This window comes from Macaca nemestrina, chromosome 17 (genome assembly GCF_043159975.1).
Source record: "Macaca nemestrina isolate mMacNem1 chromosome 17, mMacNem.hap1, whole genome shotgun sequence".
In the NCBI taxonomy this organism is placed as follows: Eukaryota; Metazoa; Chordata; class Mammalia; order Primates; family Cercopithecidae; genus Macaca; species Macaca nemestrina.
Genome location: NC_092141.1, coordinates 89,921,170 through 89,947,170, shown reverse-complemented (window position 1 = coordinate 89,947,170; position 26,001 = coordinate 89,921,170). Strand labels below are relative to the sequence as shown.

Here is a 26,001-nt window from a genome sequence, read left to right as displayed (position 1 = left end):
GAGGGGACGGGGTGAGGGCTGCAGAGGGGACGGGGTGAGGCCTGCAGAGGGGACGGGGTGAGGCCTGCAGAGGGGACGGGGTGAGGATTGCACAGGGGACGGGGTGAGGGTCGCACAGGGGACGGGGTGAGGGCTGCAGAGGGGACGGGGTGAGGGCTGCAGAGGGGACGGGGTGAGGCCTGCAGAGGGGACGGGGTGAGGGTCACACAGGGGACGGGGTGAGGCCTGCAGAGGGGACGGGGTGAGGGTCACACAGGGGACGGGGTGAGGCCTGCAGAGGGGACGGGGTGAGGGCCGCACAGGGGACGGGGTGAGGGTTGCACAGGGGACGGGGTGAAGGCTGCACAGGAATGGACACCCTGAGCGACTCTGCCTGGAGGTCCCCAGGGATGGCTTTAGTGCAGGGTCTGAGGGCAGGAGCTCTGCCCGACCACTGTGCATGCGCCGTCAATTCTTCCCAGAGTGACGGGACTGGAGCTCTGCTTCCAGGGTGAGTATAGGGTGGGGCAGGGGCCCTGGAGATTCTGGGCCCCGGGCAAGTCTCTTCTTCAGGTGGCCAGTGGACCCCACTGTGGTGTGGGGTGCCCAGGCAGGAACCCTGCTGTCTGGCCCCCTTGCCTCCCATCCCTCGCCCCTGGCCCCCGGCCCCCGGCCCCCAGCCCCCACCCACCGCTGCACTGACCCAGTGTGGGTGGAAGGCCAGACAGCTGATGGCGCCGACCCGCTGACCCATGAAGCCGTCGTAGTACTTGATGTTGTTGATCAGCTCGCCGCCCCCATTGTAGATGGCGGTGAACTGATTGACGGAGCCACTGTGGGGAGAGAAAGGGTCCCAGTGTCACTGCCCTCTCCTCTGAGGATGGAAGAAAGACAGGTGCACAGGCCGAGACTGCAGGGACAGGCCGGCTCGGGGCAGGTGTGACCCTCTGGTCACTCTCACTGAGGACTCGGGCCTGGCAGGGCCCTGAGAGTTGATCCTGGGAGGAGGATGTGGTGGGCAGAGATCTTTTGTTTTTATGTCCCAACAGCAGTGAAATCCTCCCCTGCCCTCCTTCAGCTCCTGTGGGGCAGGCACACAAGAGCCTCATGTTTGCACAGAGGCCGGAGGCGGGGAGCTCGGAGGCCAGGGAGGCGGCGCCTACCATGCGATCAGGTCCGCCTGGGGGTGGATGTCCAGGGCTGTCAGCCCCTTCACGATCTGAAGCACATTCACCGACTCGGGCATCCGGGGATCAAAGATGCGCACGTCTCCGTTGACGCTGCCAAGAGAGGGTCACGATGACACCTCCACCCGGAGCCCCCAGGAGGGGCCTAACCGGGGGACGGCGGAACTGGGTGTGGGGGTCGCACGCCTGTTTGCACACACACTGCTCAAGGAAAAGGCTGCCTGGATGCTCAGCGCCCCTGTGAGGGCTGCCCAGGCCGGGCCCAGACACGCCCCCGCACCGGTCTCAGGGTCAAGGCTGCCCCTCGAGCTCCCTCAGAGCCAGAAAAGGCCCGGAGCTTTCCCGCCTAGAGAAACGGCCATCAGCACATACGCAGGAGGAGGCTGTGAGCTACTGGTTTCATTTCCAGCCAGAGATTAGATTTCATGCAACAGGGGCCTGCAGTCCCGGGAGACAGAGCCTAGATGGCGGGCTGCGGCCTGAGGGATGGCCTGGCCCTTTTGAGGCCCCGTGGCTCCTACCTTCCACCCTAGCAGGCGTCCATCCCAAGAGTTATGTCTGGTTTTTATATCACAAACAAGAGGGGAAAGAGCATCTCTTTGAAGAAATGCTGGCTTTGTGTTCATAAATTACATTCTGCTCTCCCTTTAATAGGCAAATAAATATTCCCTGCTCTTGGTGCTGTATTCACCAAGCGGCAGAACTGAATTTACGTGCAGACAACTGCCACATGCCTGGCGGATGCGCCGCCCCTGCCGGTCGGCCACCCCTGCTGTGGAGGGAGCCGCTGCCCAGCTCCCCCCGACCCTCCGCGCGGCAGCCCAGGAAAGTTCCCACAGCGTCTGCAGGGCAGGTGTCCCCCGGCAGGGGGAGCAGCCGCGCCCGGGCCCCTGGGGGCTGTGCCGGAGCTTTCTGGCCAGTTCCAGGGCAGGAGTTAATTACCGCCCGAAATGCCATCCCCTTTCCGCTGTTTAAATACCAAGGACATATTTTAAAAGGGGGGGAAAATAACGTTTTTACAGCAGAGCGGCTGCTAACCATCGGCGCTCCTCACCTCACGCTCACGATGTGGCCGTCGGGGCGCTTCTGCAGAGAGGCCTTCACCACCCAGGCCGTGTGCTCGCGGTACGTCATGACGCGGCTGCAGGGGAGGGGCGCTCAGCGTGGGCTTCCCCGAAGGATGTCCCCACCCTTCGGGGCTCTCACCGGGGGCTGCCCAGGTCTGCCTGTGCCAGCGGGTCCGCACCGGGGACTGCCCACGTCTGCCTGTGCCAGCGGGTCCGCCCCAGGGACTGCCCACGTCTGCCTGTGCCAGCGGGCTCTCACCGGGGGCTGCCCAGGTCTGCCTGTGCCAGCGGGCTCTCACCGGGGGCTGCCCAGGTCTGCCTGTGCCAGCGGGTCCGCACCAGGGACTGCCCACGTCTGCCTGTGCCAGCGGGTCCGCACCGGGGACTGCCCACGTCTGCCTGTGCCAGTGGGTCCGCACCGGGGACTGCCCACGTCTGCCTGTGCCAGCGGGTCCGCACCGGGGACTGCCCACGTCTGCCTGTGCCAGTGGGTCCGCAGGCCCTCGCCCGTCCGCTGCCCAGGAGGAGCTAGTGCCCATGCAGGGTCAGAGCCCCCTCCAGGTGACCTGCTCCAGCAGAGACCCCCTGTGTCCTCCCCAGGCCGGCTCAGGGCTGGGCCCTAGGTCACCGTCAGGCCGCTGGAGGACTGTCTGAGCCACATGGGAGCTGCCCAGAGATGGGGGCCAGGCGGCCATTGCAGCGCTCCCAGGCCCTGCCCACCCTTTGCTTTACTTCCCTCAAAACTCCTCACTGTGCCTGCCTGACCTGTGCAGACTGGAGGGTTAGGAATGAGAATCCCAGATCTAAAGCTGATGAAGCTGGGGGCACAAGGACCTTCTGGGAATCCTCGCTCTGTGCCGGGTGAAATTTACTTCTGCTACATCAGCCATGTGGGCCAAGGCAGACTGTCCCCTGCTAGGCCCGGACAGCACCTGCCCACAGGGTGCTCCGCGGAGGCAGTGCCCGGGGCTGCTGTGCCCACGCGTGTGCCCTCAGACATCCCTCCCTGGACACTTGCTGCGTGACCCAGGAGGTGGCAGGCAGTGCCGGTATTCTGTTCAGGTGAGCTCAGAGGTGGCAGGTGTCTGGCTGGGGCCCCCGCCTCACCCCGATAGCCTCTGCCTCCAGTCCACTGGCTCATCCCACACGGCCGGTACCCCGTGCTCCTCCACAGGCTGTGGGATGGACCTCTGTGGGATAGGCCTCGGTGGGACAGGCCTGGCGGTTTTGGGGAGCCCAGCAGGACTGGCCTAAATACTCCATTGTGGGCTCCTGGGGAAGCTTTGCATCTCACTGAGAAACCTGGACCCAACCAACTGGTAGTGACATGGCCTCTACCACCTGGAAGGCGCCCTGCCACCACTGGGGGAGGGAGAGGACAGGGCCAAGGTACCATTCGCTGAGTGCCATCCTTCTGTCGTAGACGCGGATGGAGCCATCACCGAGGCCAGCCACGATGAGTGAGCGGTGGGAATCACAGGACAGACTCGTCACGCAGCTGTCTGCGCCCGTGGGGATGTCCTAGGGCCAAACACAGGCAGCCCGGTGAAGACCTGGGCACTGAGCTGCCCTCCCTGCTGTACTGCAGCACCAGGACCCCTCTTGCTGCCTCCCTGGCTGTGGGGATCCCCCTCCCTGGCTGCAGGGGCCTTTCTCTCTATCCAGGGAAGCATCAAAGGCCCGGGGAGCCCAGGAGTCCCAGAGAGAGGCAGGGCACTGAGTCACACCCTTGTCCGTTGGCCTTGGAGGGACAGTCCTCGGCGCCTGGGCCCCGAGCCAGTGAGGCAGAGCCCAGCCCCACCCTGAGCGGTGGCCTGCAAACGCCTCTGGGAAGGACTGGCTGTCAGTGCCAATTAAACTTCCAACCTCTCTCTGCTTCCTAAAAAGGAAAGCAAAGCACATTTTGGCAAGGACTCCTCACTGGCTACTTCTCAGAACTTCGAATGAACTACGGGATGAGTCCAGGAGGGGTCGCCTGGCTCCCTCGGGGGCTATAAGTGCTGGAGAAGTGGGGGTGGGGGGCGATGGCACCTGCCAGGGACGCAGGAGGAAAAGGGCCACGAGAGGGAGAGTGCTTTCCACGCATGAAGGACGGTGCTGGGTTGTGTACTCCAGGAGGAAACCCAGGTGTGGGGACGATGGGGCCAGACCCCTGCGAGGGGCAGAGGTGGCTCTGGGAACACCTGCTGCGCTCTGTGCCTCCACGCACCTCTGCAGGAACAGCACCTGCCCCGCAGGCCACCCGGGCCTCTAAGACCCAACTGGTGACCAGACCCTGGGGATCAGGGTGTCCACGCTGTGCCCTGAGGGCCACATCTCGTGTGGAGCCACAGTTCCAGGCAGGCCCAAGACCCTTCCACCCCAAAGAATGAAAGCTGCTGGTGCCTTGTGGGATCCGTGGTCAGGTCAGAGGAGACGCCGCCCACAGGGAGAGGCCTGGGCCAGGTTCTCAGGCTGCTGCTGCCCAGAGCAACCACAGTGGCTTTGAGCAGCTGAGGGTGCCCAGGCCTCCCCTCTGCTGGGCCTGCACCACACCACCCTCTACGGCAGGGCTGAGCCACCCCTTCTGACACCAGACGGCCTGGGAGAGAGGCTGGGGACGGCCTCTGCTCCGCACCTCTCCCTGGGGAGCCGGGGGAAGGGAATCCTGGCTCTAAAGCCACCTCAGGCACTGTCCCTCACAGTATCTGTGGTCTCGCCTCTGCTCCGAACGAAGTCAATGCAGGTAGATTTCTGCTGAGCGCGGCCTCCTGAGGTCTCTACCACTTTTCCAGGCTGTTTGGGGCAAAACCAATGTACTCCGCTTTTTGTCAAAACTGAAAATAACATGCTTTAAGAGGCAAAGAGGCTTCTGGCCGGGCGCGGTGGCTCACGCCTGTAATCCCAGCACTCTGGGAGGCTGAGGTGGGTGGATCACGAGGTTAGGAGATCGAAACCATCCTGGCTAACACGTGAAACCCCATCTCTACTAAAAATACAAAAAAAATTAGCCGGGCGTGTTGGTGGGCGCCTGTAGTCCCAGCTACTTGGGAGGCTGAGGCAGGAGAATGGCATGAACCTGGGAGGCGGAGCTTGCAGTGAGCTGAGATCACACCACTGTACTCCAGCCTGGGCGACAGAGTGAGACTCCGTCTCAAAAAAAGAAGCAAAAAGCCTTCTGTAGTGGCTCACACCTGTAATCCCAGTGCTTTGGGAGGACCAGGCAGGAAGATTGCCGGAGCCAGGAATTCGAGACCAGCCTGGGCAAATACTGAGACCCCCGTCTCTACAAAAAGTTTAAACAATTAGCCAGGCGTGGGGGCGCATGCCTGTAGTTCCAGCTACTTGTGGGGGTGAGATGGGAGGATCACGTGGACCAGGAGGTTGAGGCTGCAGTGAGCTGTGACTGCACCACTGCACTCCAGCCTGGGTGACGCAGGGTGACAGAGTGAGACCCCATCTCAAAAAAACAAAAACAAACAAAAACCCTACAAATAATCATTCTAATTTACAATGGCTCACCCTACTGATTTTTGACATTCCTTAACTTGCAGAGAGAAGACCCTACTTGAAAACACTCAGAGCTGGCACAGGCTGAGCCACACTAGTGCGGGGCTGAACGCTGCGGTTCACCCGCATCCACGGGCCTCAGGCAGCCCATGTCTCCTCCCGGCATTGCCCGGCACTGTCCTTCCAGGCCCTGCCTCCGCCCCTGGGATGGCCAGGCCTCACCGCACACTGTGCTGGGCTCTGTGATGAGGACCAGCCCTGCACACACTGCCCCACAGGCCTGGGGCTTGGGGGACACCCGCATGGTTACCTGCACCTTCATCTCACGGTCTGTGTCCCAGATCCGGACGATCCGCACGTCCCCCGAGCTCATGAGGAGGCCGGTCTCCTGCTCCCAGTCCACCACCATCCCGGCTCCTGGAGAGACACAGCGGGACGTGGCGTCACCCCATGGGCCCTCGCCTTGGGCAGGCTTTGAGGCCTGCTCTGGGCAGCTACTTGGCCAGGGGCTCCAAGGAACCCCTGCCACCACTGAGCCCATCTAGTGGGTCCATATGCCTCACATGAGCTCCTGCTGGGGCCCCTGGTGTGCCCCACATCCAGGCTGGGGCGACAATTCTGAGCTGGAACTCCGAGCCTTCCCCTGACTCGCCTATGACCCAGGCATCTGCTAGAGGGAGCAGCCCCTTCCAGGAACGTCTAAGGTGCCCACCGTCTGGAGCAGAGCCTTCCAGGAACGTCTATGATGCCCGCCGTCTGGACACCTGGGCAGAACTGACAGGTCGCGGTGACTTTAGGAAGGCTGTCAAGGCTTGAAGATGAGGGTCCTCCATTTGGCCCTGTCAAAGCTGGAGGAGGCCAGTTCTTCTGAGACCAACAGGAGCTCAGCATGGGCCACGGGCTGGCAGACTCCAGACAGCCAGGGGCTGACTCCCGACGGCCGGCGTCAGCAAGGGATGGACGGAGAGAACGGGGCAAGGGCTGCCCTTTGTGCAGGGATTAGACAGAGCAGAGCAACCCCACCTCACGTGACGGCCTCTATTTAAAACCAGATTCAGTTCTAGAAGTGTAATGGTAACTATTTTAAATACAGAAAGGAACACCACAGTAATCCTTGACCCACCACTCAGCTCTAACTTTGCTTTTTACCATTGTTTCCTTTTTTTTTTTTTTTTTCTTAGAGAAGTATAATTTTAGACACAGTAAAAGCATCACCTGCCTCTGCCCCTGCCCGTGCCCGGGAGAGCTGTCCCGTGGGCTGAGGGCGCCTCCCAGGGGCCGCTGAGGTGTACCACGCCTTCCACATTTCAAAAAGCCTCTTCAATGTCAAAACGGGGCCTCCCTTCTGGCGACTTGCTTCGTTCCTGTTAGGCTTTGAGGATTTATCTGGCCCAAGACACGCAGCTCTGGTTAACTCATTTAATCTTGTGTTACCTTCCACTGTACAACTAACCCCGTCATTGGAGCTGCCCCTGGCTTTGTGAACCATGTCATAGTCAACAACTTCACGTGTCCTTGCAGGTGGAGAAGGAAGCGCCTAGAAGCGGAACTGCCAGTCATGCGTCTTGCATGACTCCGATCTCCCCAGGGAAGGCCATTTCATTTCCCAAATGGGTGACCATCTATACTCCTGGCAGGACACACACAAGCCAGTGTCCCCAAATCCTTATCGACGTGTGCTGTTTGCCGTTTTTTTCACGTCAGACAGTCGCACATATTTTTATATATATTCTGTAACTCGTAGATACTGCAAATATCCTTTCTTCTTCTGCCACTTACATTACAACCGTGACGTTTTTCTTGTGGTCATGAAGAAGTCTGTAGAGTCAAACCTATCGACGTCTTTACCCTCGGTCTCCTGTCCAAGCTGTCTTTTGGTTCCTCACAGTTATGAAGATTTCCTCTTGATTTTTCTCGGAAAGGGTTAGGTCTCTCGCTGATATGTTGTGTGCATGGTGTGAGATAGGGGTGTGACCGCATCTTTTTCCACAGGGCACCAGCTGTCCCAACACCATTTAGCAACATGGCTCCTCCCGCAGTGTGCAGAGGTACCCTGCCACTTGCGGCCCTTCTGGGCTCACTGCTGTGCTGAGGGCCCTGGTGCCTCTTGGCCTGGCTGCCCTGCAATTGCAGCTTCTTAATGCTGTCCGCACCTCTTCAGTGTTGCCTCGGCTGGTCTGCATTTTATAAAAATCTCTCCTGGGAATATCATCAGAAGTGTATGAATAAATGCACAGATTAATTTGAGAACTGCCAGTCTCACGATGATGAGTCTTTTCATCCACGGCTATGGTGCTGTCAACACTGCATGGGTCTTTTATAGTCTTCAATTAGAGTTTATGCTTTGATCTGTGAAGAAGGAGCATGTGTTGGATTCATTCCTAGGTATCTTGCAGTTTTTATTCCCGTGCTCCATGATTTCTTTCTTTCTTTTTTTTTTTTTGAGATGTAGTCTTGCTCTTTTGCCGCGGCTGGAGTGCTATGGTGTGATCTCGGCTCACTGCAACCTCTGCCTCCCAGGTTCAAGTGATTCTCCTGCCTCAGCCTCCTGAGTAACTGGGATTACAGGCACCTGCCACCACGTCCAGCTAATTTTTGTATTTTTAGTAGAGATGGGGTTTCACCATGTTAGTCAGGCTGGTCTGGAACTATTGACCTCAGGTGATCCATCTGCCTTGGCTTCCCAAAGTGCTGGGATTACAGGCGTGAGCCACCACGCCTGGCCCATGATGTTTTATAATTACATTTTCCAGTTGTTAATTGCTGGCATACATACATTCTTTATTTTACTTTTGAAATGCAGTCCCAGGCCAGATGTGTTTACACCTGTAATCCCAGCACTTTGGGAGGCTGAGACAGGAGGATTGGTTAAGCCCAGGAGTTCAAGACCAGCCTGGGCAACATAGCGAGACCTTGTCTTTACAAATAATAAAAGATTAGCCAGTGTAGGCCAGGTGCGGTGGCTCACACCTGTAATCCCAGCACTTTGGGAGGCTGAGGCGGGTGGATCACTTGAGGTCAGGAGTTCGAGACCAGTCTGGCCAACATAGTGAAACACTGTCTCTACTAAAAATACACAAAATAGCTGGGCGTGGTGGCAGGTGTCTGTAATTCCAGCTACTCAGGAGGCTGAGGCAGGAGAATCGCTCGAACCCGGGAGGCGGAGCTTGCAGTGAGCCAAGATCCGCCATGGCACTCCAGCCTGGGCAGCAAAAGTGAAACTCCGTCTCAAAAAAAAAAAAAAAGACTAGCGGTTGTGGTGGTGGCGCCTGTGAACCAGCTACTCGGGAGGCTGAGGTGGGATGATCGCTTGAGCCCAGGTGGTTGAGGCTGCAGTGAGAGCAAGACCCCATCTCAAATATAAACATAAACACAAACAAAAACAAACAAAAAAGGAAGTGTAGTCCCTCTACTGTGATACACCTGAATTCAGGCAGGAAGAAATATCCCAGCAGGTCAGAAGCACGAGCCGTGGTGGATCACAGGCTCTCAACTTGCAGCCCTGCTCCTCCGTTGGGAGCTGGGAGTGAGGGCCCGTGTGTGACCTCAGGGAGCCCAGAGCTGTGCCTGGTGGCCCCAGCCCACAGCTGACACGGCCTTCGGGGACTGGGGCCTGGAGCTCTTATGCCTGGCGAGACGCCTCTGCTGCCTTCGCCTGTGGTGAGAGCCTCGTTCTCTGACCCCAAGACCCATGAAGCGCAGCACAGGCTCCTGCCCCGAAGGAAGCACTGGGGGATCTGGGCTGAGAAGGCCACTTCTCCTCAGGGCTGCTTCGTGATCTGTAAGCTGGGTTCCGCTGTCCTGACCCGGACAGACTGAGAGCCCATGGGATGGCACAGGCTGCAAGCTGACCCGGACAGACTGAGAGCCCGTGGGACGGCACAGGCTGCAAGTCTAGTCTCCAGCAGCGTGGCCCAGGTGTGGATGTGTGGATGCTTCTGGGGGGGGTCTCAGGGACCCCGGGGCCAGCCGGGAGTGGATGTGTGGATGCTTCTAGGGGGGTCTCAGGGACCCTGGGGCCAGCCTGCGGGTGCATCCTTCCAGCACTGCATTTCTGGCAGGTCCGAGCCTTGGACAGGGTGGGAAATTTTCACAAAAGCCAACAAGAGAAAGGGCAAGGCAGAGCCAGGGCTCAGCCAGGCGCTCCCGGGCTGAAGCCCAGCTCCTTCCACGGCACCACTGCCTCTGAGCGACCCCAGTGATCTTTCCTCTCTAGCAAATGACACAGTGTCACCAAACTTGGTCTTTCGGAGACGCACAGAGTGGCCAGTGAGTGGTCTGACCCCCAGGCTGGCCGTCCGGCTGTCTCCCGGGACCCCTCCCGGACCAGGGCCGCGGGCTGGGGCTCACCTCTCCTGCCCTGTCCCAGGGAAGCTGTCATACCCCAGAAGAGGGTTGCCTCGCGGGGGAAGCAGAGCCCGGAGATCAGGAGAGAAGCAACAAGAAAGGGCCTCCGTGGAGTGCGGGGTGTGGATGGTTTATTCTGCTGGATGAAACTTAAGAACACGGCTACATTAAAAAAAAATCCAACATTCCAGGAAATGTCCACCCTGGAGCTGTCCCCATGACGTCTCCTGAAGCACGTGAGGGTTGGCATCTCCTGGGACAGGCGCTTGGACAGAAGGGCAGAGACAGAGCTATGTGACCTAGGGCAGAACCAGGGCAGGCCCCACACGGACGGCTGACCACAAGGTGTAAGGCCACATCCACAGGCTACAGACGAAGACACAGAAATCACAAACCGGCAGGAGCTGGCAGAGGGGCCGGCGGGGTAACCGTTCATTATGGGCATTGCCAAGAGCTGCAGGATCCGCTGAAGGGCGATGACTCCTAGAGGCGAATGCCTGGCACTGCGGAGGGGGCCTCTGGAAATCCAGACCCCAAAGCCTCACCCTGGGAGCCTCCTAACTCCGCCTGAGTCCTTCCAGAACGACCTGCGGGCCCGTGCCCCGGCCCTCGTCCAGGCCATGCAGCGGTGCAGGCAACACGCAGAACTGTACCAGAGCCGACACTGCAGCCACTCCGTCCCAGCAGCCTGGGCAGGCCAGTGAGTGCATGAGGCCCCAGGTGGCCATGTGCACTGACCAAAGAGGAGTTAAATTTGGGCCCAAAGAGCGCGTGATGCAGGTCCTTTAGGCCCTGCCAGCAGTGATACTGTCCCAAGCAGCACATGTCTGCAAGCCACGGATGAAGGTTGGGGACAGGGGCACCCATGAGTGGCTGACAATGCCCAGGGCTGGGACTCCGGCCAGGCAGTGCACTCAGGGCCCTGGGGCTCACATGCTTTCAGGGACATTGGTGGGGAGCTGCTGCTTTAGGATTCTGGGGACTCTGAGGTGGAGCAGCTTGTGTAGAGACAGCCCCAGAAGGGCCCTGGAACTTTGAGTGTGCCTGCAGCCCTGGGAGCACATTCTGCTCCGGGGAGGAGCAGGGCGGACCCACCTCGCGTTGTTGGCAGCATGTCCGAGAGCCCCTGCCACGCGGTCACCATCTCTGGGTTCTTTTCCAAATCAGCAAAATTCTTCCAGACCCTGATGGCACCATCGTCTGGGGAGGGAGAGAGGGAAGGATGGGAACCAGGCCCGGTGCTGGCCTGGCCTGTGCTGTGTGTGTGGGGGTCAGAGGCCTTCCTGGCAGACGTGCTGCAGTGACCCTGGATGGGCAGCTTGACTTGCTACCCATTGTTCCAGATCTCCGGGTGCCCGCCGACTCCACTCTGCCCTCAGACCCACAGCTGGGTGAGCCAGCAGGAGTCGCCGCAGCCTGGGGGATGGGAGACCACAATCCTGTCCCACGCTGGCCACAGAGCTCAACTCCGAGCAAGGTCTGGCTGCCCTGGGACCTGGTGCTGCCCCTTCCTCCCTCCAGCTCTAGGGCCTCGGGTTCCCTGGTGGGGAGGCAGGCGGGCAAAGCTTGGTTGGGTGGAGGGGGCTGCGTTTTACCCTCTGGTGAGCCAGCCTGTGCCAGGAAGCAGAACGAAAGGCCAGCTTCACAGAGGACACCCGCACCCTCCGCCCCGTTCCTCTCTGTGCTCCACAAAGAAAGCAGCCCTGACTTGAAGGGACAATGCAGACGCCTGGACTCTCCGCCTAAGATGCGGGCGTGGACGCCGTGCCCTGCTCTTAGGGGCTTAGAATGGAGCAAACGGCCCTCTGTGTCCTCCAGCAGATGCGCAGGGAGGTCAGCTTGGGTGTGGGGAAAGCATGTGGGTCCTCTGAGCCTTCCGGGAACCCCGCCCCCTGGCCTTGCCAGCCCCTCCTGCGTGGCCCTCAGGTGCTCTTCAAGCCCCAAGCTGATTGGCCTGGCGGACAACGGCCTCGCCTCCACCCGCCTGCCTGTCCTGCTCTCCGCTCTCCACCCCACACAGCACACGCTCCCAGTTCTGGAGCCCGAGGCCTTCTCCTGCTGTCCGGAGCCCGCTCTGTAAAGGATCCCGGCCCGGCTCCAATGCCCGCTCTCTCAGCCAAGGAACTGCCCTCTCCCTCTGGTGCTCGCAGATGCTCACATCTGGCCTCTCTGAAACCGTGGGCTGAGCCTGGCTGGTCCCTTGCCCCCTCTGCCCCAACTATACATCTCCTCCCGGTCACATCTGACAGCTACAGGGACAAGGACGGGCTTTTGACATGGGTTGATGCTACTTGGTCCTGAGGTGGCAGTGCTCGGAGGAGGCGCTGCAGGAGGACATGTCCCCATGGCCGCGCCCCTCACCAAGAACCCACAACCACGCTGAGGGCTGCGCACTCGCCAATACAACCAACTCGACACTCTCAGAGGCTCAGGTGTCCAGGGCCTGGAGCCGACAGGGACAGGCTGGGTGGGATCTGGGCGTCTGCCTTTGCTTCTCTCAGCTGTGCTGGCCTCTCCCGCCTGCCTCCCACCCAGTGCTCTCCAATCTCTACAGGAAGTACTGTGTGACTGACAGTGACTTCTCATCAGTGACAGGCAATGGACACGTTTTCAAAGCGCTAAAGGAAAACGACTGTCAACGTGGGGTAACTGACGTGGAAACGATTGTTCCAAAGTGAGAGTGAAACTAAGACATTTCAGACCCCCTCCAAAAAACATGCCCCCAAAACCCAAGAAAACTAAAACCAGAGCGAGACCCACTATGGCAATGAACCACTGGTCAGTGACCATGACGGTCAACGATGTCCTTTCGGGCACAGGACGGGACTGGAGGAGGGTGAGTGCCAGCTCCCGGCGGGGACAGCAACTGGCAAATGAGCCGGCGACGCCAGGAGACCGGCCGGGGAGGACCTGGCACGTGTTGTGGCTTGGGGCATCCTCCCTGATTCTCGGGTGTCACGTGGGACCCACCCGATCTCTCACAGGGGTTTAAGGACAGAGGCTGTTCCTGGTGCTGGAAGGGCCAGAGGACCGAGATGAGAAGACAAGTCCCTGGAACCCTGGAGGACAGGGTCGTCTTTGCTTTCCTGTCTGTGCTGCTGAAGCCCTTCCCTCATATGCCTCCCACTCCTGAATGAGCAGGGCTTTCTGTAAGACAGACGTGCAAACACATTTCAGGATTGCACGCCCTTCCCGCCACTCCTCCAGACTCCAGGTTCCGATCTCGGCTGTGCAAAGCCCGCTCACCTGTGGCCGTCAGCAGGAGTGAGCAGTCCTGGCCGTTCAGATACTCCATGGCAGTGACCCTTGTGTACCGAGGGTTCCCATTGTGGAAATAGTCCAGTTTCTCCCCTTTCTCCCAGTCCCAAAAGCTTAAGGGAAGAAGAGAGGAATAAAAAAGTCATTAGGAAACTGCAAACCCAAATGACAGTGAGATACCTCCTGAAACCCACCGGGATGGCTGCTATCAAAAAACCACACACTACGGCCGGGCACGGTGGCTCACACCTGTCGTCCTAGCTACTTGGGAGCCTGAGGCAGGAGGACTGTTGGAGCCTGGGAGCTCAAGACCAGCCCGGACAACAAAGCGAGACCCTGTCTCCAAACAAATAAACAAAGAGAGAATAATGGTGCTGGCAAGGACGTGAGAAATCGGAGCCACAGGCTGTGTGGGTGGAAGGGAAGAGGATTTCCTGTGGAAAACAGCCTGGTGGTTCCTCCGAAAATTAAACAGAGCATCACCATATGGTCCAGCAATTCCACTCTGGGCGTATCCCCAAAAAACAGAAAGCAGGGACTTGAACAGGTACTTGTACACCAATGTTCACAGCAGCGTTATTCACGATAGCCAAAAGGTGGAAGCTGCCCAGGTGTCCACGAACAGATGAGCAATGAGACACAGTGTGGTCTGTCCGTCCACACAGTGGAATATTACTCAGCCAGAAAAAGGAAATTCTGACGTGCTATAGCTTGGGGGAATCTTGAAGACACTACGTTGAGTCCAATAAGCCAGGCACAAAGGGCCAAATCCCGGGTGACTGCACTGGTTGAGGCTCCTAGCATGGGCCACTTCAGAGAGACAGAAGGTAGAACACTGGCTCAGGTGGATGCAGGAATGAGGGAGCTGGTGTCTGATGGGGACCAAGTTTCAGTTTTGTGCAATGAGAAGGTTCTGGAGACCGGTGGGGGTGATGGTTGCATAACAATGTGAATACACTTCATGCCACTGGCTGTGCACTCAAAACGGTTAAAATGGCAGATTTTAGGCTATGTATGTTTTACCACAATTTTTAAAAAGAGAGGAGAAAGAAATGGAGGTGCGAACCACAGGGATTTTACAAACTCTAAACTCTAAAGGGAACCCTCCCACTGTCCTCCCCGATGAAGCGGGTCCTCTCTCCATCACGTAAGGGCGATACTTGCTGTGGGTTAAACTCGCTTCTCTCCTGGGGCACCTAGCATCTTCTCACTGCTTGTCTATCACATACTTGCTTCTGCGGGCAGGGCAGCAAGCCGGGCCCCCTGTGTACGCCTCTATTACAAGTGGGATCGGGGAGCCCCTGCCACTCCCCTGTGACCTCCAGGCAGGACTCTGGACTGTCTTTCAGTGACAAGGACAGAGCCAGGCCCGGGGCAGGTGTGGGCGGGGCTCGGTCAACGAGGAGAAGGTGAGTAGGGGCATCTCTCGGGAAACAGCACTAAGGGCCTTGGGGTGAGTGTCTCGCATCGGCTTTTCAAGGAAGAGGAGTGGTGATCGGGGTGAACAGGGCATCGCTGGGGCTGCCGGTCAGCCAGAAGGGAGGTCCGACAAGCACGGTGCATACCAGATGCTGTCCTTGTCGGCGACGGCGATGCACGGCGTGAAGGGGTGGAATTTCACCACAGAGGGGACGCCGGGGTTCCTGTTCAGAAATATTTGGTCGTCCAATCTCGTAATGCCTGTCAAAAGAAACACAAAAGAGTGGATCCAGGAGCCAGCGTCTTTCCCCCTTTTTTTTTTATTTTTTAATTTTTGAGACGGAGTCTTGCTCTGTCCCCCAGGCTGGAGTACAGTGGCCGGATCTCGGCTCACTGCAAGCTCCGCCTCCCGGGTTCACGCTGTTCTCCTGCCTCAGCCTCCCGAGTAGCTGGGACTACAGGCGCCCGCCACCACGCCCGGCTAGGTTTTTTTGTATTTTTTTAGGAAAGACGGGGTTTCACCGTGTTAGCCAGGATGGTCTCGATCTCCTGACCTCGTGATTCGCCCGTCTCGGTCTCCCAAAGTGCTGGGATTACAGGCTTGAGCCACCGTGACCGGCCTTTTTTTTAAATTTTTTTTATTTTTATTTTTATTTTTTTTTGAGACGGAGTCTCGCTCTGTCCCCCAGGCTGGAGTACAGTGGCCGGATCTCGGCTCATTGCAAGCTCCGCCTCCCGGGTTCCCGCCATTCTCCTGCCTCAGCCTCCCAAGTAGCTGGGACTACAGGCGCCCGCCACCGCGCCCGGCTAGTTTTTTGTATTTTTTAGTAGAGACGGGGTTTCACCGTGTTAGCCAGGATGGTCTCGATCTCCTGACCTCGTGATCCGCCCATCTCGGCCTCCCACAGTGCTGGGATTACAGGCTTGAGCCACCGCGCCCGGCTTTTTTTTTATTTTTTAAAGACAGAGTCCTGTTCTGTAGCCCCGGCTGGAGTACAGTGGTGCGATCAAGGCTCACTGCAGCTTCCACCTCCTGCTTAAGCGATCCTCCCGCCTCAACCGCACGTAGCTGGGGGTATAGGCGTGTGCCACCACACCTGGCTGCGTTGTTTTTTTGTTGAGACAGGGTCTTACTAGGTTGCCTGGGGTAGTCTCAAATTCCTGGGCTCAAGTGATCCTCCTGCATCGGCCTCCCTAAGTGTTGAGATTACAGGCATACTCCCAGCCAGTCTTTTTTTTTTTTTTTTGAGATAGAGTCTTGCTCTGTCGCCCAGGCTGGAGTGCAGTGGCGAGATCTTGGCTCACTGCAACCTCCGCCTCCCAGGTTCAAGTGATTCTCCTGCTTCAGCCTCCTGAGTAGCTGGGATTACAGGTACCCACCACCATGCCCAGCTAATTTTTGTATTTTTAGTAGAGATAGGGTTTTGCCATGTTGGCCAGGCTGGTCTCGAACTCCTGACATCAAGTGATCCACCCACCTTGGCCTCTCAAAGTGCTGGGATTACAGGTGTGAGCTGCCATGCCCAGCAAGCCAGTCTTAATTTACAATAAACATTCACAATGTATCTTATCATGGCTGACGTCAATACCTTGTGGATGTGGAGACACACAAAGGAAGCAGAAGAAAAGCAGGGACTGAAGGGAGGGGCCTGACCACCTGCTGAGGGGCAGGCACGTCTGGGCTCTCGGGCGACGGCAGCCACTGAGTCCCCAGAGTGAGGGCCCAGGGCCCTGGCCGCAGGGTCCATGCCTTTGCTCAAAACCCCCAAAGCTCCTGATGCTGAGCTGGATACGCGGAAGCATTCAGCCGATGCTTGTCAGCAGTGGTCAGGTTCATATGAATTATTTGGGTCGGATTATGTGAAGAAAGGGCTAAAGGTTTCAGAATAAGCTGGGTAGGGCTCTGATTCGTAACAGGCTTAAGGAGGAGACACGGGTGTGACCACCAGGATCCACACTGCAGCCAAGGTCTGGGGGTCTTTCAGTCTAGAAAGATGACAGCTCTGAAATTCCTTCATTGAGGGATCTATTACAAAATCACAGATTTAACGGAAGAGGGGAACGTGGACTTCACCACCAGGGCCCCGAACACGAGCACTAGGAAGTAAATCGCTTGTGACTCTGAAACGCTTTGTTCTAGAAGGAACCATAAAAGGAAGCTAAAAATGCAGAGGGCATCAAGATGGATCCACATCTTGGTGACTGAAAGGGCAGCGGGGGGTCTGTGGGTGCACAAGCCTGACTGTCTGATCTTGGTGACTGAGAGGGCAGTGGGGGGTCTGTGGGTGCATAAGCCTGATTGTCTGTTGCAGTGCCAGGGACACAAGCCGGGCTGCCTCCTGGCCTTGGCTGTGGTCACCTGCGTGGCCTCTGGGCAACCAGGAGGGTGTCTTAGGGACCCCCAAGCCTTCCTCAGCCGGAGACACAGCTCCAGGTGGTGCAGAGCGAAGCCACCTGGCTCTTACTAACCATGTCCTCACCTGAACTTCTGGTCTGGCCCGGAGGACCGCGTGACCCGGAGGACCGAGTGACCCGGAGGACCGCGTGACCCGGAGGGCCGCGTGACCCGGAGGGCCGCGTGACCCGGAGGGCCGCGTGACCCGGAGGACCGTGTGACCCGGAGGACCGCGCCGGCCTCAAGTCTTCCTTGTGGGGAGTGGTGGGCTTATGCTCTGGCAAGAAGTGAGACAGCCAAGTATAAAGTGGTCCCCAGAGAAACTTCCACCGGCCTGCACACTGGGACAACAGTGGGGAGCCATAGAAGTTGGTGCCCTTTGCAGAGAGAGGAGCCCGGCTCTCCCAATTCGGGGTAGAACCTGGGAGCCAATCTGAGGCGGGAAGAGCACCAGCAGGACTCCGGCTTTGCAGGGAGGCCCTATTTACGGTCTTTTCCTTCTCGCCCAATAAACCCTGTCCTTCTCACCCTTCAAAATGTCTGGGAGCCTAATTTTTCATAGTTGTGTGACAAGGACCCTGTTTTTAGCTGAACTAAAAAGTCCTACAACAGAAGGAGCCTACCCTCGGGGCACAAGGTCAAAGCCGTGTGACTTGGGCACTCCGCTGCAGGCCGCTCTGAGCTGGGCTTAAGCACAGCCAAGGCCACCCACCCCCAGCAGCTGACAGCCCCTCCGCTTGTGCCTGGCACTGTCCAGGTGGCACCAGGGCCGCGGCATTTGCAGGCTGAAGTCTCGCTGATGCTTGGTGTGTGCACGGCACCTCGGTGAGCTACTCTGTTTCCAACACTGTCAGTCCCCAGCTTCAGTCCTTAAACAGCAAACACCCGGAACCACGGAAGGGAGAGGAATGCCAGGTTATATAAGGAGGGTCTGCACTCACAGAGGTGGGCAGGCCCAAAGCCTTTGGTGTGGCAGCAACACCGTGTTACCCTATAGTCCCTCCATTCGCAGCTGCAGGGATATTTGGACGGAGTTTAGGCATAATCTAAGCACTGAAAGACAAAGGGAAACCCCACCCAGCATGTGCGTTCGGTACGTTTGAAAATCAGTGTGTGACGGCCAAGGTCGTGAACGTCGACCAGGAGAAGGCTGAAGAGCCGCGCAGGGGCCTGTGTGGCACAGGCTTTCCCAATCCGGCCTCCTGGGCAACGCCGACTTCTCTGGTTCTCGTCCATCCACAGGCATCAGTTTCTCCTTTTTCTTAACGCTCACGTCTTTCCCAGCACACAGTCGGCTGTTAAATGAAAATAAACACCCGCACTGAATCCGAATTCCGAGGACAGGGAGGAGGGCGCGGCCTCACTCCTCAGTGGCTCCCGGCGCTATGCCTGCTGGCACCGTCCCCTGTGTCTTCAGGCCTCATTTGCTGGTGTCTCCAGTGGCTCGCAGCTCCTCCTTTGTGTGTCTGGACAATCTCTCTCCCTTTTTTCACAAAGAGAACTCTCAATTCTGGTTCACAAAGATACTCTTTTTTTTTTTTTTTTTTTGTCTAGAAACCTCCGTTTTGGGTCTTGAATGCCAGCCCTGTTTCATGCCCTGCTCGTTTCTGACCACAGGCTCCAGGCCAGAGCATCACCTTGGCCGTCAGGGGCCAGCTCATCTTCCGATGTTGAACTGTGTGAGCCAGACTCAGCTCCCAAGCCTGTCTCAGGCAGCAGGCAGCCCCCGTGTGCTGGCCATCCCAGCTAGCAGGCTGGGGGGTCCTAGAAAACTGCTAACCTCCAGGAAAACGGCCTCCTGTCACCGCCACCTGGAGGCGGCTCATCCAGCAGGGTCGTCTGTTTTCTCTGCTGGAGAAGGCCACCCTGGCTGCAAGGTTCAGTGGTGGCTGCTGGCGCGGCATGCACTGGATCGCAACACGGGAGGTTTAACCTGGTCTGCCGCCAGCTCTTCACATACACAGAGGGCTACAAACAACCACAATTAGCTTTCGGCACAACAGCCACCGTCTGTGTTAATGCGAGACGAACCCCAGGCCTTTACAAGGAGAGCTGTATGGGAACACGCTTCAGAAATGCCGCTGGTACCAGAAGTCAGCAGTCTCTTCGGTGCTCAGCAGAGCGGAGGTGTGAGCTGGGCCGAGGCATGCTCGCTGAGGACGAGCTCACGGCGCCCGTGCTGCCTGCAGGCAGGGCCTGGACAGAGTGCGCAGGTCCCTCAGCTTTGGCAGGAGGGACGGTATCTGTCTTACGGGTCACCAACCCCAACTTCAGAAAGTAACCCAAAATAATCTTCAGACTTTTACAGGACAGAGACGCAAAGTCAGAACAATAAACCCGCACACTGGGGTCAGAGTCCTTGATTCCTGATGGGGCTGATTTGGTTGGCGGCAGTTTGAGGTCCCCCAGCCAGAGCTGGCTCAGTGGTGGGAGCCCATGGCCGCGGGGGCAGGGGAGGAATGCGGAGACACCACGGCTGCTCTGTGCCCTCAGTGTCCTCAGTGGGGCCACAGGGCTGGGCCTGGGCCTCTGTACCCTCCTGGATTCTGGGGAGAGGCCAGGGTCCCTGGGATGGGGCTGCCTGACACCCTCATTGCTGTGTTGACTCTCAGGGCCTCCCTGCTCCCCACAGTCTCTGCAGCCCGGATCTCTTCCACAAGGAGCCCCCTCTGCTGTCTGTGGCAGCACACACGGCCCCTCCCGGGCTGCTCCCTGCCGCTCCACTCTGTGTGCAGCTGGGAGAGCACATGGTGAGGCAGGCGAAGGGGGCATTTGGCATCTGGTGGCAAATCTGGGAGAAGGTTTAGGAAAATCATGACTGAAGTGTTGGGTGATAGAGCTAGCCACCATTTCAGGGACAAGGTGGAGGCCACAGCTGAGGAAACCAGGGCCTGGCATTTTCACTTTCTGTTTCCGGGGAAGGACACGCCATCTGCAGGGCCTGGCACAAAGACACCCGTCCGGGTGGGGAGATGTGGGCTCTCAGAGGCCTTCCCTTCTGGAAATATCAACGTGCAAAGTTCCGCTTCCATGAGTTCCACCTGTGCTGCTAATCCTGCGGGCTAGGGGCTGCCCTTGCAGGGGGAAGAGGCAGGGTCCTGGGACAGCCCTCTTCCCAGGTGGTGGCTGGGCTCCCACCCAGCCCCGCCTCCCACTCTGGGCTGCAGAACCTTGAGTGGCAGCAGCTTCGCCTCCACCAGCCTTGATGTGCTTATCTGCAAGGGAGACGGGGTGCAGGGGGCGGGTCTGTTGTGGACAGTGGATGTCTGGAGAAGGTTGTGCGTCGGCTGCGGGGGGCCTGCTCACGGGGGGCCCTCCCCCAGCCCCCACCCCCGGAATGAGCTCCTGGCTGGCTGGTGGGTGCCCTTACCCTTCTGGATGACTTGCTGGGCCTGCCTCCTGACGCGGCTGTTTCGCAGGAACCGCCACTCCCGCTCCTTGCGGATCTGACTCTCCAGGTCGTGCTCTTCCGGGATCTTCAACAACAGAAAACACCCAGTTAAGCCCAGTGATGAAACAGGGTTGTCTCTCGGTGTCAGTGGGGGACGGGTTCCAGGACCCCTTGGAGAGCAAAACCTGTGTGGCTCAGTCCCCGATGTGAAAGGGTGTGGCACCCGCGTACAAGCAGCACGCGTCCTCTGGCACACCTCAAACCCTCGCTAGCTTGTTCACCATACCCAATACGGCACACCTCAAACCTGAGCTAACTTGCTCACCATACCTGATACAGCGTCAATGTTGTGTAAATAGCTCCTATGCTGTATTTTCAAAATTTGGATTGTGTTTTGTTGTATTAAATTTATTTTTGTTATTTAAATTTGTTTTTTTATCCAAAATTGGTTGCATCTGCGGACGCAGCTCCTGTGGACATGGAGGGCTTGGCTGTAGTTATTTTCAGATAAAGGCACCTCTTTCTCAAAGGCTGAAGGCTTTGGGCTTCTCGTCTGGCGGCGCACCCGAGGCACAGGCTGTTGGTAGGTCCTACATCTGCTACAAAACACATTGCTGGTCCCCTCCCCGGAGCTGGGAGAGGCGCTCTCCACACCTGTGTTTGCTAGTGTGGGGGCTCTGAGACCCCTGAGTGAGTGGCCTGTAGGTGGGGCTGACAGGTTGATGGGAAGCAGGGCCTTGGGAAATGCCTCTCCAGGGAATGGGGGGTACTGAGGTCAGCACCGAGCAGCAGGGCAGGGGGGCACCAAAGTGCCACTTCAAACACTGAAAACACAATCAGGAGGCAGGTGCGCGTGAGGAGACACTGCCTTTATTCTCTCTCTGATGCCAAAGGGAAGCAGGCAGCTGGCTGGAGGATGAGGGAGGTTACGAGACAGGAGGAAGAAGCCTCACGAGAGGCTAGGCCGGGCCCTGAGAGGGTGCGGGACCTTCCTGGGCAGCAGGGGGGGTGTCCCTGGGCTCCCGACAGTAGAAGAGCTAAGAGGGTGCTGAGCTGCAAGTCTGGCTGGGGTTAAACTAACTCGTGAGAACTTTAGTGCCCTTCCCTAACAAGATAGCTTCAGAAAGACCAAGTTAATTTTCACTTGAAATTTGCAGACGCCGGACATGCTGCTGTCCTCTTCCCTGAGCAAAGGTCCTCGCTTCAGGACCTGCGTGTGCGTGCCTGTGTGTGCGTGTGCGTGTGCGTGCATGTGTCTGTGTGTGCGTGTGCATGTGTGCGTGTGCGTGCCTTGTGTGCGTGTGCATGTGTGCGTGTGCGTGCATGTGTCTGTGTGTGCGTGTGCATGTGTGCGTGTGCGTGCATGTGTCTGTGTGTGCGTGTGCATGTGTGCGCCTGTGTGTGCGTGTGCATGTGTGCGTGTGCGTGCATGTGTCTGTGTGTGCATGTGTATGTGTGCGTGCCTGTGTGTGCGTGTGCATGTGTGCGTGTGCGTGCATGTGTCTGTGTGTGCGTGTGCATGTGTGCGTGTGCGTGCATGTGTCTGTGTGTGCGTGTGCATGTGTGCGTGTGCGTGCATGTGTCTGTGTGTGCGTGTGCATGTGTGCGTGTGCGTGCCTGTGTGTGCGTGTGCATGTGTGCGTGTGCGTGCATGTGTCTGTGTGTGCGTGTGCATGTGTGCGTGTGCGTGCCTGTGTGTGCGTGTGCATGTGTGCGTGTGCGTGCCTGTGTGTGCGTGTGCATGTGTGCGTGTGCGTGCATGTGTCTGTGTGTGCATGTGCGTGCATGTGTCTGTGTGTGCGTGTGCATGTGTGCGTGTGCGTGCATGTGCCTGTGTGTGCGTGTGCATGTGTGCGTGTGCGTGCATGTGTCTGTGTGCACGCACATGTGGGTTGGGGTGTGCACGTTCAGCGTCTAGGAGAGGTCCATACTTGGCAAATACTAACTAGGATTTAATCGACTTTACGCAGCAGGATGGCCACTTGTCTGTGTAACACAGATGCATTTCCTTAAGCATACATGCCGTTCAGTCAGTCTGGCTGAGTCTGTTCCTTGCTAAGAAACTAAGACTTGTGGAGACCCAAAATACAAAAGAAATGAAATAAACCAGAAAAGAACCCTAGTTCCTTTTGGCTAAAAACAACTCCGTCTCGACAAAGGAAAAAGCCTGCATTAGTTATTAAAAAGTCGCTTTCTCTGATAGAAGAAATGGGAATAAAGACTATGGCGCGTGGCCATGTTTGTGTCCCTGCACGTAAATGTGGCAAGAAAATGGTTTCTCCATGTGGAGTTTTAGGCGGTCATTGCAGGTGGTTATTACGTGCAGATGTTTATACAGCATTCTTTGTGTCTCCTCCTCCAATGCTTTGTGTCAGCTCTGATGACAGAACAGAAACAGGCGAACCCCAAACCTTGCGTCTGACCCTGTGCTCATGGATGGCTGTGGCTCATTTCCTAGCATTTTACTGCTCTGCTTCCTTCTTTTTCTTCTTAAAAGTCAAAAACCACACTTGACAAAGCAGACACAACACAGCAAAAAAGACATCCAAACCCGGAAACGATAACCACAAAAGGTGTCAAATGGCTCCCTCTGCACATTTTCTGGTTTAGAAATAACCCCACAATGGCAAACGGGATAGATTGTGGATTCTTAACAACCGGCTTCACTTTATGACAATCCTGAGCTTATGAGAAAAGAAGTGACAAATGACCAATAACCTAGACCAGTAACAAGAAAAGACCCACGGCCGAAAGACTCAAAGCTGCGCAGGAACAGAGATATTGCACTTTAATGAGACTCGGGCTTCTCTGGGAATAACCTAGAGGAAGAGTCTAAAAGGCACTTTCCAGCGGGAAGGGAGAGGAACCCAATGGGAATTCCAGGTCCTTGGCCCGGCACTCTGTGGCCCCGGGTCTGAGCTCGGGCAAAGAATCCAGACACTGGGGGCAGACACGGGGCAGCTTCAGAGCCTCAGCTTCGAAGACAACAGAGACGAAGACTGCAAGGTCGAGAGGGGGCCCGTGCTAGAACAGGGAGGGGCACCAGGACGCCTGGAGACAGGAGCTGAGGGGTTTCAGGTGGACTGGCATTTCTCCTGTTGCCATGGCACTGCAAGGGCCCTCTCCCAGCCCAGGAGCTCTGCCTCTAGAGGTAGGTGGCTGCCACTTCCCTAGTCTGAGCTCAAGGAGAGAGCCCACAGCCTTCCCTTACAGCCCTTGCGGGGCTGGGAGGAGACTTTCTGAACGGGAACTCGGTTCTGAAACCACCCGCAGTGTCTGTGTCAGGACAACCAGCTATGAGCACGAGGGTCACAGGACCAGCAGAAGTGGAGGTGCCAGGACAACCGGCTATGAGCACGAGGGTCACAGGACCAGCAGAAGTGGAGGTGCCAGGACAACCGGCTATGAGCACGAGGGTCACAGGACCAGAAGTGGAGGTGCCAGGACAACCAGCTATGAGCACGAGGGTCACAGGACCAGCAGAAGTGGAGGTGCCAGGACAACCAGCTATGAGCACGAGGGTCACAGGACCAGCAGAAGTGGAGGTGCCAGGACAACCAGCTATGAGCACGAGGGTCACAGGACCAGCAGAAGTGGAGGTGCCAGGACAACCAGCTATGAGCATGAGGGTCGCAGGACCAGCAGAAGTGGAGGTGTGGTGTGAGGCAGGAGGGAGAGTGGTGGATGGAGAGGCGCGGGTAAGGCAGATGCCGTGGAAGATGCGGGCACCCTCCCTGGGAAGCCAGGATGTGACCGCCGCTCAGCACAGAGGCAGCAAATGACACTGCAGTTCTTCTTCATCGGCTTGTCACCTCCTCTCCACCTGTTTCTCTTCAGGCTGAATAAAAGCTTTTCAGTAAACAAGGGCCCAGGCCGAGTGCAGGCTGAGCCTCCCTGTAAACAGAGCTCCTGGAGGCTGTGGGTGCCGCTGATCCTGTTACATGATGAGGATCTTGACACTCTTGTTCCTCACACCTCTTGGCTTCCACTCAGACAGAAACCAATTAAGATTCTGAAGCCTCCCATAGAAGCGTCAGCTGAAAGCCAATGAAACACAGCTCCCTTCTTGTTGCAAAGAAAAACCTGGGGCTCAGGAACAAAGGGAGATTAGAGGGTCCCCAGAAGACTTACGGGAAAGCAGCAGTTTGGGGCAGTTTTGGGGTAAATCCTTATCTGTGGAATCTGGGAGCCCTAGGGCTGAGTCTTATTTTCAATCTCTCTGAATTTAGAAAGTTCAGGGTGCAGGGGATAAAATTCAAAACAGGTACATGACTATCAAGATTGAGAAAGACTTGGGTGAAGGCAAAAGGGGAGAGGAACCCACGGGGAAAGATTGCTAACACATTAAACGCTTACGCTCCGAGCTCCCTCCCTCTCCACCCACTTAGCTTCTGATTGCATGAAGTAAGGGCAAATTTGCCTCTGTGATGTGCTTTTCCCCTTGACGCTTTTCATTATTTCCCCCACTGTTTAGCAACAAACTATCCCCCTCCCCACTGAACAATGAAGTCCCCCTTCGTGAACAGAGGCAGCAGAGGAGGTGGAGGAGGAGGAGGTCGTGGTGTGCGTCGTGAGTCCACAGGCAACAGAGCTGATTTGATTCTGCCAATGTCTCGTGTGCATTACATCCAAGGACACAGCCTTTGCGTTACCACAAATCGCCAAGCTATGGGGCAGGGAGAAGCTCTGGATGAAGCTGGGAGCCTGCTGCGCGCGTTCACTCCAAAACACGCATTTACATCATCTTTCATGTGACCTCAGCACAAGAGGGAAAACAGTCTCTTCTCCCCGTAACATGAGGTTGATGGAGATGTAATTACGTACAGTGAATTTCACCCTCTTTAGGTACAGGCGGAGTTCTGACAAATGTTTACGGTCATATGACCACCCCTAAGTCAAGATATAGAACAGTTCCGTCCAGTTTTCCTTTCCTGGAACGTTATATAAATGGATCGCACGGGATGTGGTCTTTTGAGCAGCTTCTTCCATTTAGCATGATATACTTGAGATTCATCTGTGCCACTGCATTTATCAATAGTTCACATTTTTTTCTGATGAGTCTTTCATTACACGGTTACATCAGCTTCCCTCTTTACCAGGTGAAGGAAACTTGGGTTGTTTCCAGCTTTTGGTAACTATGAATACAGTCACTATAAATACTCACATACAGGTTTCTGAATGAACATGTTTTCACCTCTCTTGGTGAATATCCAGGAGTAGAATGGTTGGGTTGTATGGCAGGTGTATGTTTAACTTTGTAAGAAACCGACAAACTTTTCCAAGGTGTCTGTAGTATCTTGTAGTTGCAGTAGCCAAGAGTGAGGATTTTCTTCAGATGCTCTGTGTCCTTTGCCAGCACTTGGTAGATTTCAAGATCTGAGACATTCTAACAGGTGTGTAGCGGGATCTCACTGCAGGGGTCTGTACTTTCCCGTGATTAAGATCCTTAACAATGAGCATCGTTCCATG

The 26,001-nt window shown here is 56.9% G+C and overlaps 1 protein-coding gene across 4 annotated transcripts in view; it reads right to left on the bottom strand.

The window, feature by feature from the left end:
* The window catches only part of LOC105469284 (regulatory associated protein of MTOR complex 1), a 413,056-nt gene that overhangs the window by 3,261 nt on the left and 383,794 nt on the right, over positions 1-26,001 (bottom strand). For all 4 annotated transcript variants that reach the window (XM_011720145.3, XM_071081792.1, XM_011720144.3 and 1 more), the window contains 9 exons: positions 20,512-20,617; positions 14,893-15,007; positions 13,316-13,440; positions 11,165-11,269; positions 6,033-6,139; positions 3,627-3,754; positions 2,221-2,307; positions 1,143-1,259; positions 683-812 (listed from right to left, as the gene is read on the bottom strand). In XM_011720145.3, coding sequence (XP_011718447.2) covers positions 683-812; positions 1,143-1,259; positions 2,221-2,307; positions 3,627-3,754; positions 6,033-6,139; positions 11,165-11,269; positions 13,316-13,440; positions 14,893-15,007; positions 20,512-20,617 — 1,020 coding nt within the window. The remainder of the gene's footprint in view (positions 1-682; positions 813-1,142; positions 1,260-2,220; positions 2,308-3,626; positions 3,755-6,032; positions 6,140-11,164; positions 11,270-13,315; positions 13,441-14,892; positions 15,008-20,511; positions 20,618-26,001) is intronic.